The sequence below is a fragment of the Pholcus phalangioides genome, unplaced genomic scaffold (genome assembly GCF_987345545.1).
Source record: "Pholcus phalangioides strain wild (caught in Gottingen) unplaced genomic scaffold, Ppha-v1.0 ptg000032l_1, whole genome shotgun sequence".
Classification (NCBI taxonomy): domain Eukaryota; kingdom Metazoa; phylum Arthropoda; class Arachnida; order Araneae; family Pholcidae; genus Pholcus; species Pholcus phalangioides.
Genome location: NW_028301622.1, coordinates 8,840,093 through 8,858,462, shown reverse-complemented (window position 1 = coordinate 8,858,462; position 18,370 = coordinate 8,840,093). Strand labels below are relative to the sequence as shown.

At 38.3% G+C, this 18,370-nt stretch overlaps 1 protein-coding gene across 4 annotated transcripts in view; it reads right to left on the bottom strand.

Moving 5' to 3' along the window:
- The window catches only part of LOC149066930 (protein madd-4-like), a 226,584-nt gene that overhangs the window by 117,331 nt on the left and 90,883 nt on the right, over positions 1 to 18,370 (bottom strand). For all 4 annotated transcript variants that reach the window (XR_016195428.1, XR_016195429.1, XM_089253235.1 and 1 more), the window contains exon 2: positions 6,697 to 6,786. Coding sequence is in view for 2 of the 4 variants with exons in the window: in XM_089253235.1 (XP_089109361.1) it covers positions 6,697 to 6,786 (90 nt within the window). In the remaining 2 variants the exon portion in view is untranslated. The remainder of the gene's footprint in view (positions 1 to 6,696; positions 6,787 to 18,370) is intronic.

Here is an 18,370-nt window from a genome sequence, read left to right as displayed (position 1 = left end):
GTGCCTCATAATGCATGAATATACAATACAACTCATCATTCCGCTTCCCGTGTGCGGACGCTTTTCCCGTATATAAGGAACAAAGAGCGGTTTTCAGTCTTCTTTGCTTTTTCTTAATTTCGTTGCCTCAGCTCTACATGGGCTACAGATAACCATTGATGACTGAAAAAAATTTTGGAATGCGGAGATGAAAAAAAAAGCCTTGAAGCCATGGTTCTCAAAGTCTTCGCCGCGGCTTCTTGGGATCACCGCAAAAACCATTGTCAGGGGCACCGTGGTGATCTGTGATTATCAATGTGTACCTATTCAGTACCATGAAGTGATTCTTTGTTTTACTATTACTGGGGAGCCGCGAACATATGTCCCCTATAGCAAGAGGGCCGCGGTAGACTGAAGTCTGAGATCCACTGGCTTAAGGGATACTGACTCGAGAGAAAATCAGAGTTGCAAGAAAAACCCATAATCTGACTGTGAAACCCTATTTTGCATGATATCAGCGAAGCTGTTTCTATAAATTCTGTTTTTTATTAATCCATCTGAGCGGCAGAGAGATATAACTATCCTCCCAACAATAACTTCATAATACTCTCGAGTGTTCACCACATCAGTAGAACATGAGCAGTACTTGTCCAATATAAGACAGAGGGTATCCAATGTACGAGGTAAAGAGGTGTCTAAAACATAGAGTATTGCGGACATTCTACGTTACAGGATAACAGCCGATTTCTATTTAAAACCATCCATTATAGAGAAGTTTCCAGGGTACAAAGGCTGTCCAAAGTGGCTGGTTATGCTAGGGGGGTCGGGGTACAGAATTAAAGCCGATTCTACTTAAAACGGTCCATTATAGGAAAGTGTACAGAATACAGAGGACGATCAAAGCGATTATTTATAATAGACATGTGTTACAGGATTACAACCGGTTCTATTTAAAACCATTCTTTACAGGGAGGTGTCCAGGATACAGAGGCTGCCCAAAGTGACCGGTTATGTTGTATAAGTTTTCTTTTTTACCGCATTTTATTTAGCCGCTTTCACATCCACCACATACGCATAAACACTAAAAAAACACACACAATTGACAGAAAATGGCTGTTCATCGCGTATGAACCTCGTAACGTATAAGGGACCGTTCAAGTATTATGTAAGCAAATTTTTAGTCATTTTTGACCCCCCCCCCCCGTTGTCAGCAAAATTTTGTCATCACTCTGCGCCTCTGAAACTTAACGCATATTGGTTACACGGGGGGGGGGGGCATAGGGGGGCTCCCTCGTGCCAACTTCCCACGATCAAAAATTTGTTTTTTTAATTTAAAAAAAACAATTTTTTTTTAAATTGAAATTTCGGAAGAAAATACATTTATATGTTATTATAATCTCAATTTCTGTTAATTTCAATGTTATTTGAAGGCGATGAACTCAAAATTTATCGTTAATAAATTCATTGCGACCCACTCTCTTAGCCATATAATGATAAATCACATAAAGTTCCTTGGCCCGCGGACCAAATTTGGCCCTGGGGGTTACTTGATGCGGCCTGCCCTCTTCAAACTTAATTTTGTAAAAATTAACTAAGCGGCACATTTACAGATCGCTTAAGTGTCCCGTGGTACAATTCCAGAACATTTAAGCGGCCCGTGGCATATTTTCAGATCACTTAAATGGCCCGAGACAAAGTTCCATAACACTTAAGCGATCCGTGACTCATTTAGAGATCCCTTGAGTGACATGTGGCGTAGTCTTAGAGCACTTAACTGGCCCCCATTGCCGTTCTACATCACTCAAATTACCCGCGGCACATTCTCAGATTATTTAAATGATGCGTGGCACAGTTCCAGAGCACTCAAGTGGCCCGGACACATTTCCAGATCACTGGGATCCGCGAAACATTGAGATCACTAAAGTGGCTCTGTAGGGCACTTATCAATAGGGTGATGTTACTTCAATTGCCCACAAACTATCGAAAGGTTTTTCTCGTTTTTGGCGCACCGAGTAAAATGTCATTAAAAATATTTCATATTTTCATAAAAGGTTGTTGATGACGTAAGCATTATCCAAACCCCCCCCCCCCTTGTCATCAAAAGTCAGCAAATCGGAAACCCCTTCCCCCCCCCACCCCCCATCGATGATGACGTAATACTTGAACGGCCCCTAAGGGCCACATCTTTCTAGAATAAAATTCAACTGTGATGTAAATTATTATTATTGTTTCGTATTCTGTAAACACATGTTTGATGAAAATTCCGACCCAATAGGAAAGATGCAACAATAACGAGGATTGAGGTTCGGGCTAGTGAATTGGAATTCAACTGGTGAACTCGTATCGGTTTTGCGTGATTAATACATAAATTATAGTTTAAATATATATCACTCGTCTCTTAGCATGCTTGCTCCTCAGTAGGTATGTGCAAGCGCTAGAGAACTAACGCTATACAGTATACTCCTTCCTTACTTTTTTTTCTACGTGTATTTCTATTCCGTGGTTTGATTTTCATATCCGATTATCCTCGTATGATTAATTACTTGTGCTAGTTTACCATGTGTTTTACATCAAATTTGGAACTTCCTCCGACGCGATCCGAAGATAAATTAACTTCAAAATATTTTGCGCTAATTATTTTTTTTAAACTCGCAAGATGCGGGAAAAATCGAAACAGCGAAAATCTTGAACTCGTCAAAGTAAATTGAATGCGTTAACTCTTATGGTTACGGAATACCATGCGTGATACGGTTCTGTATATGTTCACGCTGATGAATTCAGATCCATGAATAAGATGGATGAATTTGAATTTGAAAGGGAACGAAAATGATTTCATGTTCGAAGAAATAATGTCCAAGTCAAGATAATTTTACCTAACAACTGTTACTTAATGCACAGGGTCGATAGAAATTCTGAAAACTATAATCTCGATATCTCGAGCCATGCCGAAATTTTTTGTAATTCTTTCTCAAAACCTATTCACCCTCCTTCCCCCTCCCACAAGAAGGCGTTTTGATCCATTTTAACCAAAAAGTATTGGATTTCGGAAGCCCCAGTTCGTAATAAGACCTCTGAATTCAGGAACAAAACTGGTTATGGGTATCATTCGAACTCGTTTCAAGTAAAAACGAGTATTAGAAACGTATTTTCATGGAATGGAGATGGAAATACCTTTGAACTCGTTTAATCGGATAACGGATACCCCGCTTGAATGGATAAAATGCTCCAGAACCGAAATTTTGCCAATAGACACTGTTAAAGTTCCCCGCTAAATCGAATACTACGCTTCACACGGCAACTGTTAATACACACATCAACCACTACACACATAATGGTTTTATTGAATAAAACATTTGAACTTAATGACCAATAAGTTAATAAGTTAAGATAAATAGTACATTTTTTTGAGAATAAGTAATGGCTTTAAGTATTCAAATTGTCTTCAACACGTACATCTAATTATCTCATTTTTGTTTGCTGTTGAGCCAATAGAGGACGCTAACTTGTCTGATGAAAAGAAAAAACCTTAAGTATTGCGATCTTTGTAATTGAATACGATTTTCACTTCCTTTTTGAGATGTCTGATTTATCTCCGAGAAGCTTTATTAGTATTTACCCTTCATCCAGTTTTCAACAACACAAACTATACTAACTCGTTTTCGTACTTCTTTTTTGAACGTATCAGTCGTGAATTCAATAACAGAACTGATGCGTTTAGAAAGAAATACAGTAAGACATAGCGGGATAAATCGAGAGGCTATCGATACTTAGATAAGCTTTTTTATGGGCAGTGTACTATATATTTATTTATTAGATTTTTCTTTCGTATAGGCACATGCTTTTATATTGGGATGCTATGTATTTTGGTTATATTTGACATCCACATTTTTTATGGGCATCTTTTTTTGAGCTACCTACGGCCTATTTTGGCCTTTGTATTTGTAACGTTTGAAAATGGCAGTTGAACTGTTCCCCGAACGATCGAATATCCCGCTTAATCTTATCAATTTTTTGTCTGTAAAAAAAATCGGGGGGAAACACTAGATTTTTTCCCGATTTCCACGTATTGCATAAGAAACCATTCTTAACGATGATCATAGTAAACCTCTCTAAGAGGACCACCTTTCACCTCCCTCCCCCACAAAAGATATTGTGTGCTGTAATCGTTGATATTCAATTAAGCGGGGACGACTGTATTAGCACCTTGTACAGAGTTTTCGATACTTCTTGGTCTCCCTCTCTAGGCCAACCCAAATGATTTCAAGTCATTTTTTTCTCTACCGACCCTTTGTTGTGTTTCATCATCACCCTCGAAGGGGTGATATCCCCGAATTTGAGAACCATTTCAAAAGGACTCGAGCCTGCAAAACTAGTTTGATCACCAACCGGCTATCATAAGCGGAATCTGCAAAGTTTGGCTTCTCTGCACGATGAGTAATGATGCCGTGAAACAATATTATGATCTATTCACCAAGTTCTCAAAATAGTTGCTTTGATTAATATCACACAAGAATTCCTGGAGTTACCAACGAGACTACATGTAGCTTTTCATTGCGTCTTGTGTCATTTCGTTAATTGACAATGATAACGATCAGTTATGGGACATTTCTTCTCTGTAAAAAAAAAGTCGGGGGAAAACACTAGATTTTTTCCCCGATTTCCACGTATTGCATAAGAAACCATTGTTAATCATGATCATAGTAAACCCCTCTAAGAGAACCACCTTCCACCCCTCTCCCCCACAAATTCGAGGTCGTCTAATAGAGGTGAATTTATGTGTAGAGGGAAGTTCCCGAACCAAATTATGATTTTGCTCCATCACAGACATGACCTATCGCTCACTGTATATAGTTTTATTCGATCGGTCATCCATGACACATTATCGAACTTCTCACTGTTATATTGAGACTTTGTAAACTTGAGGTCTCCGGCTGTGTTTATTCCACTTAGCCTGTATTTTTTTTCGTCAGGTATTTGAAATTTTTCAGGTATTCAAGAAAGTCCGAGTGACGATGTTACTTCGAGAATTCGACTGTACTAAACCAGACATGCAGCACCTCGTCCATATTCCTCTGCGGAACTTCTAACGAATTGATGGTAAGATGCGCGTCCATCACCGTGTTGATCAGTAGCCATTAGGTCCCAGGTTTAAACCGGGGGGAAGAATATATAGATAAAATAACGAACATGAGGCAGCCAACGGAAGATGGTATCTTCATTTCAAACCCAACTCGTTAACTGCAGTAAATTACAGTATAATGGTATGGTTGGAGTTGGTGTGTGGGGAGTTGGCTAAGTACGGTAGAGGTATTCAAGAAAATTTCCAGAGATTCAAACAGGCAGATAGTTTGTCTCTACCCCCCTTCCCCTCCAAAGTTTTGATAGTGTTCACCAATACGCATCTAGATGGTTGATTCAATTTTACTATTCCAAATTTCGCCGAGGAGGGAATATACTCCCTCAAGTTTTAGGTGATTTCTTTTCAATAGAGTTATTTCTCTGTTTTTCATAAAAACAAATACTCCTCTCTTTACGAAATTACCCCTTAAAAGTTTGGAGAGGAGTAAAATTACTCTTGAAAATTATTTTTTCGGATAAAACTGGTTCCCACCATTGTCGAGGATATTTTCAGTTATCCACACATGAAACGCCACCTTTCAGGAAAACTGCAGCACTGTCTATCAAGATTCATAAACGGCCCAAATGCTTCATAAAATGCTAATTAAAACTCTAGGGCATAAAGAACACGGCTCATGGAACGAGGATCTTATTTTAAAATTCTGGGGTCCGACCCAAGGTCACAGAAATATTATATATTGGAGCAAAATATTAAAAGAAATCTCTCCAGGAGCATGAGCAGTCAAATTTTTACACTGCTATTACGTACTAAACCAGACACGCACCTCGTCCATATTCCTCTACGGAACTTCTAACGAATTTGTACATGTTGAAATGTGTGTGCACGTATAGTGAATCTTCCGTGAAGTTTGTGACATCTGCAATGAATTTTTTAAACTATGAGTTTTTTCTCAGTTCATAGGGAGTGAAGTGTAATAAATGAATAATTGTACAGTTGTAGGGCTGTTTATCTCTGCGGAGAGACTTTTTAACGGAGAAATCAGCTCGCATCCGTGCCTCGAAGTTGGGAACCGCTGAAAATAAAGCCAACCAACACTGCGGCGACGTTTGAACCCGGATCCTCGCGATGAGAATCAGGTCACTATGACTACAAGACCACCATAGTGGCAAATTTTCACACTGTGTTACGTAGGATTTGAAATAAGGTGTTACAAGTTTTTACCATCCGGAGAGCGATACATTCATTTTGACTGAAGGATGCTGCAATACACACGGACCCTAGGATTGAGTGCTGGACCTAATTGTGAACTTAATGTATTGTCAGAATCTTCTTTTGTAAAAAAAATTATATGTATTTATAGCGTTTTCTAATTTCTTTTCACGATATTTCGAGATTTTAATGGGAGTAGAAACTGACTTTTTTTGATGAAACATTAAGATATAACTGTTATTTTCAAATAATCATTGACAACGATGTAAATGTTTCAAATATCGATAGGTTCAGGTGTAAAAACTGATTTAAAAAATGCTGGAAGAAAACAATTTTATTGAATCTAATAGCATTTATCATATTGTACATGCGAAATTAATGGAAAAATGAATGAAGAAAGAGCATTTTTACGGACGTTACTGACTGACCTCAATGATCGCATCATCCGGAGCTTTCGAAGTAGATTCGATATCTTCGATCGGTAACGACCCTCCTTCAGTAATCAACGGGCCATGTACCTGAAAACCAGAAACAAAAAATTTAATACAAATATGAAACATTTTCGTAAAAATTATCAATTAAATGAATTTAGAGAATTTGAATTATCGTAATACATATTACAGTATTAGTTCCTTTGAATTGGTCAGATGCTAATGATATGAATGGCAACATGTACAAACGTCGACCGTTTGGCATCATCTTTTATCTGACTGATATGAGTTTATTTTTCAGATCAGTAATAAAAATTTCAGAATTTTAATTAAACATGTTGAAATGAGTACTGTGAAGTAGTCTATCTTGAAATTTAGAGAAATCATGTGTAAAATCAGAAATATACGGAATTTTTTTTATTGAAATTCAGTGATTTGTATTGAAATTTACTCATCATCAAAAAAAATTTACGAAATCACGAGGAAAATCTTGAAAATTTGCTGCAGTTTTAACTGAAGTCTTAAAAATTAACCTAAATTGAGAGTAAAAGCTTGCAACATTACTGAAATCTTAACTCTTGAAAATTTGGTGCAATAACAAAGGAAATCTTGAAAATTCACTGAAATCACAATGAAGTCTTTAAAAGTTTGTTTAATCCCAAGTGAAGCGTTTGAAATTTGCTGAAATCGCAAGTGATGTGTCTTAAAATTTTCATTTAATCGCAAGTGAAGTCTTAATTTAATTTTAATGTTTTAAATTTACTGAAGTTGCAAGTGAAGTCTCAAAAATTCACTGAAATCACAATGTGAAGTCTCAAAAATTCACTGAAATCACAATGTGAAGTCTCAAAAATTCACTGAAATCACAATGTGAAGTCTCAAAAATTCACTGAAATCACAATGTGAAGTCTCAAAAATTCACTGAAATCACAATGTGAAGTCTCAAAAATTCACTGAAATCACACAATGAAGTGTTAAAAATTCACTGAAATCACACAATGAAGTGTTAAAAATTCCCTGAAATCACAATGTGAAGTCTTGAAAATTCCCTGAAATCACAATGTGAAGTCTTGAAAATTCCCTGAAATCACAATGTGAAGTCTTGAAAATTCCCTGAAATCACAATGGGAAGTCTTGAAAATTCCCTGAAATCACCAAAAATGAAGTCTTAAAAATTTCCTTTATTCATAAGCGAAGGGTTTGAAAGTAAGTGAAGTCTTAAAATCTTCCTTTAACGTAAGTGAAGTCTTCAAAATTTACTGAAATCGCAAATGACTTCTTTCAAGCTTACTGAACCAACGAGTGTAATTTTCAAATGCCATAAAATTTTGAAAGTTGCTAAATTCAGGCCTCGCAAAATTATGGGATATAAGGAGAATGATCGTTCAGAAATCAGGCCTAGCTCCGGACCTTAAAATGTCTCTCTTTAAGCAGACCAAGAAACAGATTATCTTTAAAGTTTCCATATGCAAGGCAATGTTAACATGAGTTGAGCTTTCCAATATAGTTTGTTATTTCAACCAATAAGCCAATCAATACAAAGAAATTGGGGGAATACGATTTATACAAGACATTAGAACTTGAAATTTGAATATCAATACATTTTACTGATTTTTTTTTAACATTCGAGTGATCTGTGCATCAATTGTGTCGTTAATATGGTCCTTAGTTGAAAAATATGGAGCCGGCTGAATAGCCAAGTCGGTGAGCTAATCTTTATTATCTCATTTCTGAACACTCCTGTTACTGACGCTCACATATGGTTTTCTTTGTGATGTTCACATTGGTGGATAAAGCACTTTTGGTGAAGTTATTGTACCTCAGCCACGAATCGCAGACTGAAGCTCCACAAACATTTCGGACACAAAATAGATTGAAGAAAATTTCATGTGCAATCACTCTTGCCGGACTTTCGTACAACACCCTCTATCGACAAAAATTTTAATTACATTTTTTCTGTAAAAAAAAAAAACCATCCTTCTTCGTGAAAGAACAACTTTTTTCTCAAACCACATTCAAATATAGCAATTCCTTTAATTTTTATGAATTTTTTTGAAACAATTTACGAAGTTATGGGACACTGTATATTGTGATCCGTGTGAATTTGGACGGGATGGCAAGTTCCGAGACGAGCCGCGACTATGTGGCTGCTGAGGATCCGCTTGCTGTCTGTGCATAAAGAAAACGTAGTGGCAAGCGTTTAGTGAAGAAATAAAATCGTAAATGACAAATACATACCCTGGTGAGAAAGAAACAGACCCCAGAATACGCTTTATTCGCAATACAATTGACTCAAGGGAAACTCACGAGTTTGGGACGTGAACGTCGAAAACAGGGCATATCATCCCCTACATGCCGGAAGCACGAATGTGCAAATGCCACATTATTTTGTCAAGTTTTGTCTGAAACGTGAATGTGTATCCCTATTGATATACATGTTACAAAACATTTTAGGAAAATAACTTACATAGAGTAACATGCGTAGAGTCAAACGTTATTGCTTACGTTCTTTTTTTTTTCCCAAGGACATTGCACATTCGTGCTTCTGGCATGAGGGAGACGATACGTTCACCGCATTTACAAAAGTGATGACAAAATATAGGAAGACACACTTCAAGGGATACCAATCACTTTTTACACCCCTGAAAAGCACTAGCATTTTTATGAGGCCCAAGCACCAAACTAAACATTCACATTCAGTCTTGAAATAAACTATCGATGCATCTCCCATATTCTTTGCGTGTGGACTCTAATTCTAAATTCTAAATCTAGAAGAATCTTAAATCCAAAGTTTCGTAAAGTTTCGTGATATATAGTTCCTCATAGAAATCGTCATGTGGAAAAGGGTGATCTAGTCATGAGAATTTCCTCTTCACTCTCGCTCTCTCTCTCTCTCTTTCTGTCCAGCGTGGCGTCCTCCCCTTTGACAAATCAGCGCGTTCTGGACCAATAACTCAGACAAACAATTCTCACAATGATTATGACGATTCGAGATCTCCTTCCATTGATTTTTTGAACTACGAGACGACTATTTATCATTTTCGGAAGGAAGACACTTTTCTTCCAACAACAACAAGCGTCAGCTCGTTCCTCAAGAGAGAGAGAGAGCCGAGTCTGTGTCTCTCGCTCTGAAGCGCGAGAGTTGGACATCATGTCATAAGCAAAGGAGACATACAGACAGCAGGGCAGACAGGCACACAGATTCTTGCTCGTATTTGATGGCTGCCAGACTGGAGGTCGTCATTAGTTTTAAAACTGGTCTGTCAACGAAAAATAGGGGTAGAGGAGACCCCAAATACTACTCCTCAGAATAACCTCCCCCCTGCCGCAGCTTTCCCCTCAGAAGTGGAATTCCAAACGCTGCTGCCGCTGTATAAAGTACAGCCGACGTTGTGAAAGATGGTGTGGTGAGAAGCGGAGGTTATAAAGCGAATCTTGAAAGTGGTTCATTTATCACTATAAAACCAGGATTATGAAGACATCGTTCCTGTTACCGTGAGATTTCTTCTTCATCCCCCTTCAACAAAGCCTTTGAGAAGATGATGGGATGGGGGCGGAAAATCAGAAGAATGAATGGAAGGCTTTCGGAACCTTTTAAACTGTCCAATAAGATGTTGGATTAAGTGATGGGGAAGAGATTTGTATGGTAATCGTCGGAATCGTCGAGCTATTCGATCAAGGAGAGAATCATAGATCTGTTGCCACTAAACTTATTAACTTTCGAACGGGAGGCGGAGTCTCTGGTCGCCATTTGGTTGGAATCACCTATTTTAAAATGAACTGTTATGATTCTATGGTCATCGATGTGGGTCTACGTTCAAACGTTACTGTCAACTTAATAACAACAAATATGCCAAGAATACAATGTAAAAGTATCGTAATTGTGCTAATATATATAAACAAGAGAGAAACATTTCTCTACAGTCAGATATTAATGGCAATTTTTGTGGCAAAACCGTATGATTTAAGCTGTCGAGACACGTGAAATAGGTTTTGGTGAATTTTGAAGCAGTTGTGTCTAGACACATTGTGCCTAATCTTGGTTTGAGCTATAGTGTCGCGACATATTGTGGCAAATCTTTGCGGCCTAAACTACAATGAACAACAATGAAATTGCGTCCAACATGAAAATATACAATTCCGTATGATTTTGACCTGCCGAAAATGAATATTACCATAAAAAAGTTTTATTGACTCTCGTTTTAGAGATACTACCAAGTTAAATGTTAAAAGTACTTTCCGAGCAGTATCACTGGACAACAATGAAACTGAGTCCTACATGAAAATATGCCGAATGATTTTGACTCGCTGAACACGAATTATCACCATGAAAAAGTTTATTAGCCCTTGTTTTTGAGGTATTATCCTGTTAGAAGTTGAAAAGTGCTTTACGAGGTTATTGTATAGCGAAAAAGTGGTAAGGGAGCAACGTTACCAGGGAAAAATGGTTAACATCGATTCTGGCTGAATTGGACAATCGTAATAAGCGATGCTCCTTATGGCGAGTGCAAGCGTAAGACTGGGTGCACGCGGGGTAGACACGATAAGACAAGGCAGCTTTAGACAAGCTTAGTCATTTTTGTTCACACTGACTGGTATGACGAAATGTTTCAATTTGACGGACTATCCGGTAGTCGATGCTCCTTACAAAACAACGTAAACAACAACGATTGAGCTTGTCTAAAGCTGTTTTATCTAGCCGTGCCTAACCGGTGTGCGATTTCCAAAATGCAAAACAAAGTACGTGTCCAAAATAAACGAAGAAACAACGCAAATATACAGGGTGTCCAGAAAGTCCTAATTCTGTCTTTATCTCATCAACCGTTCGACGTAGAAGTATGGTTCCAATTTAAAAAATTATCGAAATGTATTCATAAATCACCCTGTACCAATTTTGAGAGTGAAAATGAAGTGTGTCACACAACAGAAAATCAAAATGTTTATACTGATCTCTAATTTCCAATTAGAAAGTTGTTGCCCTGCGCACCTGAGCCAAACAAAAAAAGACAACCAAGTTTCTAATTGCAATCTTCGCTGAGATATTTGAATTGGAAAAATCGCAGAGACAGTGGGGGAAAAATAGCATAATGAGCTTGCTCGTTGGATTATGCCGTTCTTTCCCCCACCTTTTCTGCAATTTTCGCAATTCTAATATCTCAACGAATATTGCTTCTTCTTTTGCAGGACAACAACTTTTGATAGGTAGTTAGAGGACAGGGTGTGTGTTTCACTCGCAAAACAAGTGATTACTGAACGCATTTGAAGCATTTTTAAATTGGTTGGAACATACCTCTACAACGAATGGTTGATGAGACGAAGGCCTAATTAGGACTTTCAGGACATCCTGTATATGTATATTTTTTCTGTTTATTTTGTTTTCAAAATATTGTATGTTGAATGTTTCAATGTATTGGATTGTGTTATTATGTATGTATTGACTGCGCAATTTTAGAGAAATCCGTCACTAATCCAAAGTTTTTATGGTCAGATTCGTGTTCAGCGCATCGAATTACATAAGAAATGATTATTTTTGTTTCGGGTGCAGAAAGTGTCAACATTTGTTGTGTTATTTGTGCCGGATGAAGAATCTTGAAGTTTATAAACCGTTTTAGGGCGTGGTAGCCCAGATCGATAAGGTGCTTGCCTAAATACCAGAGGATGTTTAAAGGTATCGCGAGTTCGATACCCGGTTTGTCTTTGTCAGAAACTTTCCTGATATATGGGTACGACAGAAATGGCGACGTGACCACAGAAAAAGATCGCTACCGCAGGGAGTCCCAACCTCCCTCGATGAGGCTGCTATAAAAAAAGGCTGTCGTTCGGAACCGGCAATAAATTGTAGGTATCGGTCTAATTAGCCTTCGTGTGCAGAAAATGATCAAAACTTTTTTATAATCTGTCAAATGCCGGCATTAACATCCCTGACCACATTTGCCAGTGGAATCTTTGCACTTTTTAGACCATGTTTCCCTCCTATAAGCCTATCCGTGTCCCGCTGGTGTCAGTAGTCGACTATTTTAATGAAGGCATCACCGTTTTCACTTAAAAATATGAAGAGCAGATGGCAGCACCAGTATAATATAAACATGCATGAATCTGACAAAACAAATATTTTTGGGACAAATATAAACTCAAAAGACATTCCAGCTTGTACAAATTCGACTGAAGTTTCCCAGAGGAATTTTCACAAGGTGCGTGCTGCGTTAAGTAGTAACAGTCATCTGATCTGCGGTTACGCGTTCGTGTGGGCATCGTGATAATTCAACTTTGAACTCCGTTGGTGGGACAGTGGTGACCGGCTGAGAAGTTAGTTTTCCAACTTCTAGGAGCGAATGAAACCAATTCTCACACTTGAAAAAGTCTCTCAGCAGAGAGCATGCCGACCTTCAACACAATACTTACATAAATATTTAGGCATTTTCCATTTTCACTTCAAAATATGGAAGACAGATGACGCACCAGTAGAACATGAACCATTTGCGAATCTGACAACATATATATAAATACTTTAAGGCCACACATTTACTCAGAACACATTCCGTCATGTTATCGATTTGTTTGAAGTTCCCCAGAAAAGATTTTATGAGGTTGCATATGGGGTTAAGTGGTAGTTGCACATATTTAGAGCAGTATTTCTCAACCTTTTCAGCCCATGGCTCCCTTTGGACCATATTTTCTTCTATGGCTTCTCTGATATCCAGGACCCTCTACCCTTATTCAAGAGCCAGACCCTTTTCACTTATCGAAATGAATTTGATTAAAACCAAATTAACAATGAAAAAAAAATTACAAAAAATTATAAATAAGATCGATTTTCCTGGAACTCTGGGCCTGGCACAGATCCAGAAAGTGGGTGATCATTGCTCCCATGAGGAGTTATATAGGAAAAATAGGTGTTCGTAAATTACTGGACGATCCAATGAATCTACACAATAAATAGAAACCCTTCCGACAAATCACCTTGGGTTCACACCTACCCTAGACTAAAGTTCAGTAAGCTTCCTTCTTGTGGAAGTTTTATGCATGACCGTCTCAACATCGGGGTCACCGGTCAAATTGATGTCAAGGGAGCCCCTACTTACGCTTATGTTTGAAAATCATAGTACCGGATCTTATTCTTTAGACCCGCCTGTGGATATGAGGCCCCGGGTCATACCCACATAGGCCCATAGGTTAAGATGACCAATGGACAACTCTACTGGATTCTTCCCCTCACCATATTTCACTTGAAAGCTTAATTTCTCCTCAGCACTCTGCGGCTTCTTCACGACTTGTCGGGGCTCCTTTTTCATCTGATTTTCACCAGTGCCCCCATAGAACATCCCAAGAACGTAAGGCCGCCTTATGATTCCAGGTGGAGAACCACTGATTTAGAGGATCCTGATATTTCTTTGGGCTTTTGTTTTGAGGTCAAATCGTAAAATCCGGATGATTAAAAGCTTTTGTAACACACACATCATGATTAGAAAACATAAAAGCACCATGCGCTATTTTGGAATATATACACACAAATTTGAAAACACAGAGGTGAGTTCAAGAGGAGAAAAAACGCAGTTTGTGTTGCCCACGGGAGTCAATAAGTAACCAATATCGAAAACCCACTTCCAAATAATGATAATAAAGAAAATCAAGTCCTTCGTTTTAGCGCAGGTGTTTTGAAACGAAATTAACAGCGAGGAGGACAAAACAGCGATCAAATTGAAGATGGCGTGTTACGGGCACTAGAACCATCGGAAAAATATGGCCGGAGAAGGCAAAAAAAGTCATCTACAGAGATATAGCACGTTTGCACAATGAATAATAGATGCTTTATTATATTCCGTGCCTTGAATTTCACTTTCGCTCCACAACGACATAATAACCAAAAAAGAAGAGAGAAATACCCTCCAATCAATTTTTTTTTTCTCTTATAATTTGTATTCTCGATACGTCTCTCCGCGATGTTATAGAAACAAATAATCGCGAGGGCTAAAATTCCGTACATACATACGTATATTATACAATATATACGTAGGAGGAAAAAAAAGTAGGAAAAATAGCCACCAAATTACCACAGGGAAGAGAGAAAAAAAAAACTGTTGCAGATTGTGGTGTGGGTTCGAAATTCTATAAAATATTCAAAAAGAGGTAATGTGGGGGGTAAAGGATAGGGTTTTGAGGGGCTTTTCCGGTGAGAAGCAATCGAAGGAAATATCAGTTGTAATACACTTCAACCACTCTCCCCCCTCCTACCCTATATTCTTTGCCCCCCACACACTCCCAATGGGTACTTTCATCCCTCGACCACAATATCTCCGTATTCGATCCCTCGAAGAATTTAACTACCGGGATTGAGTATCTCTCTCTTACTCTCATTCTACTTGGAGAGTATGTGTGTGTGTGTGTGTCCCTGGGATCAATAAAATCGGTTTTAGGAGGGTTATTCTGAAAGTAGTGGGAACAGATTCCGTCCTGCCCCACACTCCACTTCATCTGCTTACTATTTCCGATATCTATACATATAACAGTTGGTGGCAAATGGTACGGGAGGACATGGATATATCTTTCTCTCTTCTCTCATAAGAGAGCTGAAGCACCTTATTCGAGTCCACGTCCCCCTTGAGCTCGTTCTCTCCCATTCCGTAATAATTGTCACTTCTCCAAATCTGGAACGAAGCGTATTCATACTCTAATACTGAAATGTAAATATCGTTGGGAAGAACAACTTCAGGCTTCAGATAAAATCCCGAATTTTATGTTCAGACTCATATCATTCATTCATCCATTTGGCTCCCATCTCCTTTTTATCCATGGCTATTTACCCCGAGAGGACGTTTCCCGAATTTTCTCTTTAATTTTCTTCCGTTAGATGCCACTCTTCTTGTTCCAACCACTTCCACCTTCCGACTATGTGTATCGATGGTAATATATATGGCTTAGGAAAACAAAGGAAAAATCGGTATTTCGGAGACACGTGTCTTAATTTCCGTTTTGATTTGGCTTCGTGATGCCATAGTCACGATGTTATCGAGCAAGATGCCAGTACCTCCGAAAAAATTCCCCAGTTTACCAGGTGCATGTACGGTTAAGTAGTAATAGTACTTTCAGATAAATTCTCGAGAGGATTGTTGACGACATGCACGTACGGTTAAGTAGTAGTTGTATTCTCAGAAAAAAACCCCGAGGAATGTTTACCAAGTGCATGCACGGTTAAGTAGTAACAGTACTTACAGAAAAAACTATTTAGAGGAAATGTTTACCAGGTGCATGCACGGATACGTAGCAATAGTAATTTCAGAAAAATTATCCAGAAAAAATGTCTACCAGGTGCATGTATGTTCAAGTAGTAGTAGTAGTAGTGCTCTCAAAAAAAAAAAATCCCCACAGAAATGTTAACCAGGTATGTTCAAGTAGTAGTAGTAGTATTACTTTCAGAAAAATTCTTCGGAGGAAATGCTTACCAGGCACTGCATGCATGGTTAAGTAGTAGCAGTGCACTAAGTAAAATTACTCACCGGAATATTTACTGGATGCATGTCACGCCTATATAGGAAGGGGCTCTCTCATCCCTCAGAAGTTACTCTTGCCACCTAGGCTCATTGTACGTGATCTCGTATCAAGTGCATGACATCACTGCTCTAATACTTTTTAACTAAAGCGACCTTGAAATACGAGGGAATAAATAAATGACTAAATGGTTATAAATCGGTTCTGCCCGGTAAATAGCCCTTATTATTATATAGCTCTGGGCGCATGTACGGTTAAGTAGTAGTAGTAGTGCTTTAACAAAAATTCCCTAGAGAAATGTTAAATAATATTGCTTTCAGAAAAATTTCCCGGAGTAATTTTTACGGAGGTGCAAGAAAAATTCCCCAGAATAATGTTTGTGTGAGCTGAATTTAAGGTTAAGTAGTGGTAGGACTTTAAGAAAAGTTCCCCACGGGAATGTTTGCTGTACTGTTAAGTAGTAATAGTACTTTCAGAAAAGTTTCCACAGGAATGTTTACAGAGATAGCATGTAGTACGGTTAAGTAGTAGTAATGCTTCAAAAAAAAAATTTCCCAAATTAATTTTCACCAGCGTTATGTGTACTTTTATGAATATATTTTCCTGTGTTAAATCGTGATATTTTGCTATTCCCTACGTCCCCATCAAATGTGGACGATCAATTCTGAATCAGCTTGTTGTTGTTATGAATATATCTGTGCTACATATTGCGGTTTAGTTGTGTGAATGGGAAACCAATTATTGCATATTTCGATTTTTAGTTTCCGCTTTAACTTTGTTATGATTTGACACTTTTATGAATGTGAAGTGGTTTTTTTTTACATATTTTTTATTTGTATTTTTGCTTATGTTATACTCTCGATTATATCTGTATGCCAGAAGTGAAGGGCATCATGAGCCAAAAGGTAAATTTTATAAAAGTAGATGAACGATTTTTCTTAGTGTGTCTTTGTATGGAGCTAACGAGTTTTATAAAGTGAATACCTCAGATGCTTATGGAAACAAGACTTTTGTTGTGTCCTATAACTATGAGTAGTGCAACGAAAGTGCTTCAAATTAACAACAGTGTCACGAAGTATTAACGAAAATGGACATGTGCCCTTTACCTCAGGCATACACATGTATATACATGGTTTTTGATCATTGATCATTTTCATCGCACCACGGTCATTTTCTGCGCACGAGAGCTAATTACACCGGCACTTTTTTATACTCGCCGAGAGGTTGGTGCTCTAACCCCTCGATGTGTAACTCTCTGCGGTAGTGATCTTTTTCTGTGATCATGTCGCCGTCTCCAAAAGAAATGTTTACCAGGTGCATGTATGTTCAAGTAGTAGTAGTGCTCTGAAAAAAAAAATCCTCACAGAAATGTTTACCAGGCATGTTCAAGTAGTAGTAATAGTATTACTTTCAGAAGAATTCTCCGGTGGAAATAATGTTTACCAGGCACTGCATGGCCATCATATATTGTTGTAACCCTGCATCAAGAAAGTTTCTGACAAGGACGAACCGAATGTCGAACTCGCGAAACCTCTAAACATCCTTTGGTACCTGAGGCGAGTATCTTATCGACCTGGGCTCTACCACACCCTACATGTTTTTTTTTTCTTTTTTGCATGTACAGGGTATTCCATAATTCCCATTTTCAAATTCAACTGGCAAACCGTTGTTACAAGAGGCAAACTTCTAATTAGAAAAAGCATTGGTTTCAAAAGTCGGATAAAAATTGGCGAAGAAGAACAGCATAAATGAGGTAAATAAGGGGCCGTTCAAGTATTACGTAAGCAAATTTTTAGCCATTTTTGACCCCCCTTGCCCCCCTCCTTGTCAGCAAAATTTCGTCATCAGCTCTGCCCCCCTGAGTCCTAACTCATATTTTCATAGAGGGTGGTTGATGACGTAAGCATTATCCAACCCCCCCCCCTCTCCCCTTGCCATCAAAAGTCAGCAAATCGGAAACCCCCCTCCCCTCCATCGATGATAACGTAATACTTGAACGGCCCCTAAGCGTTGTCCGTTTGTTTTTTTATGCCGTCCCTTTCCCATTTTTTTTCGATTTTTGGATTCAATTATCTCAGCAAATACTGCTCGTGGAAACGTGAAATTTTTTTGGCCTCAGGAGACACAGGGCAACAACTTTCTAACTGGGTATTTTAGGACAAGATGTCCATATGAAAAGTTATTT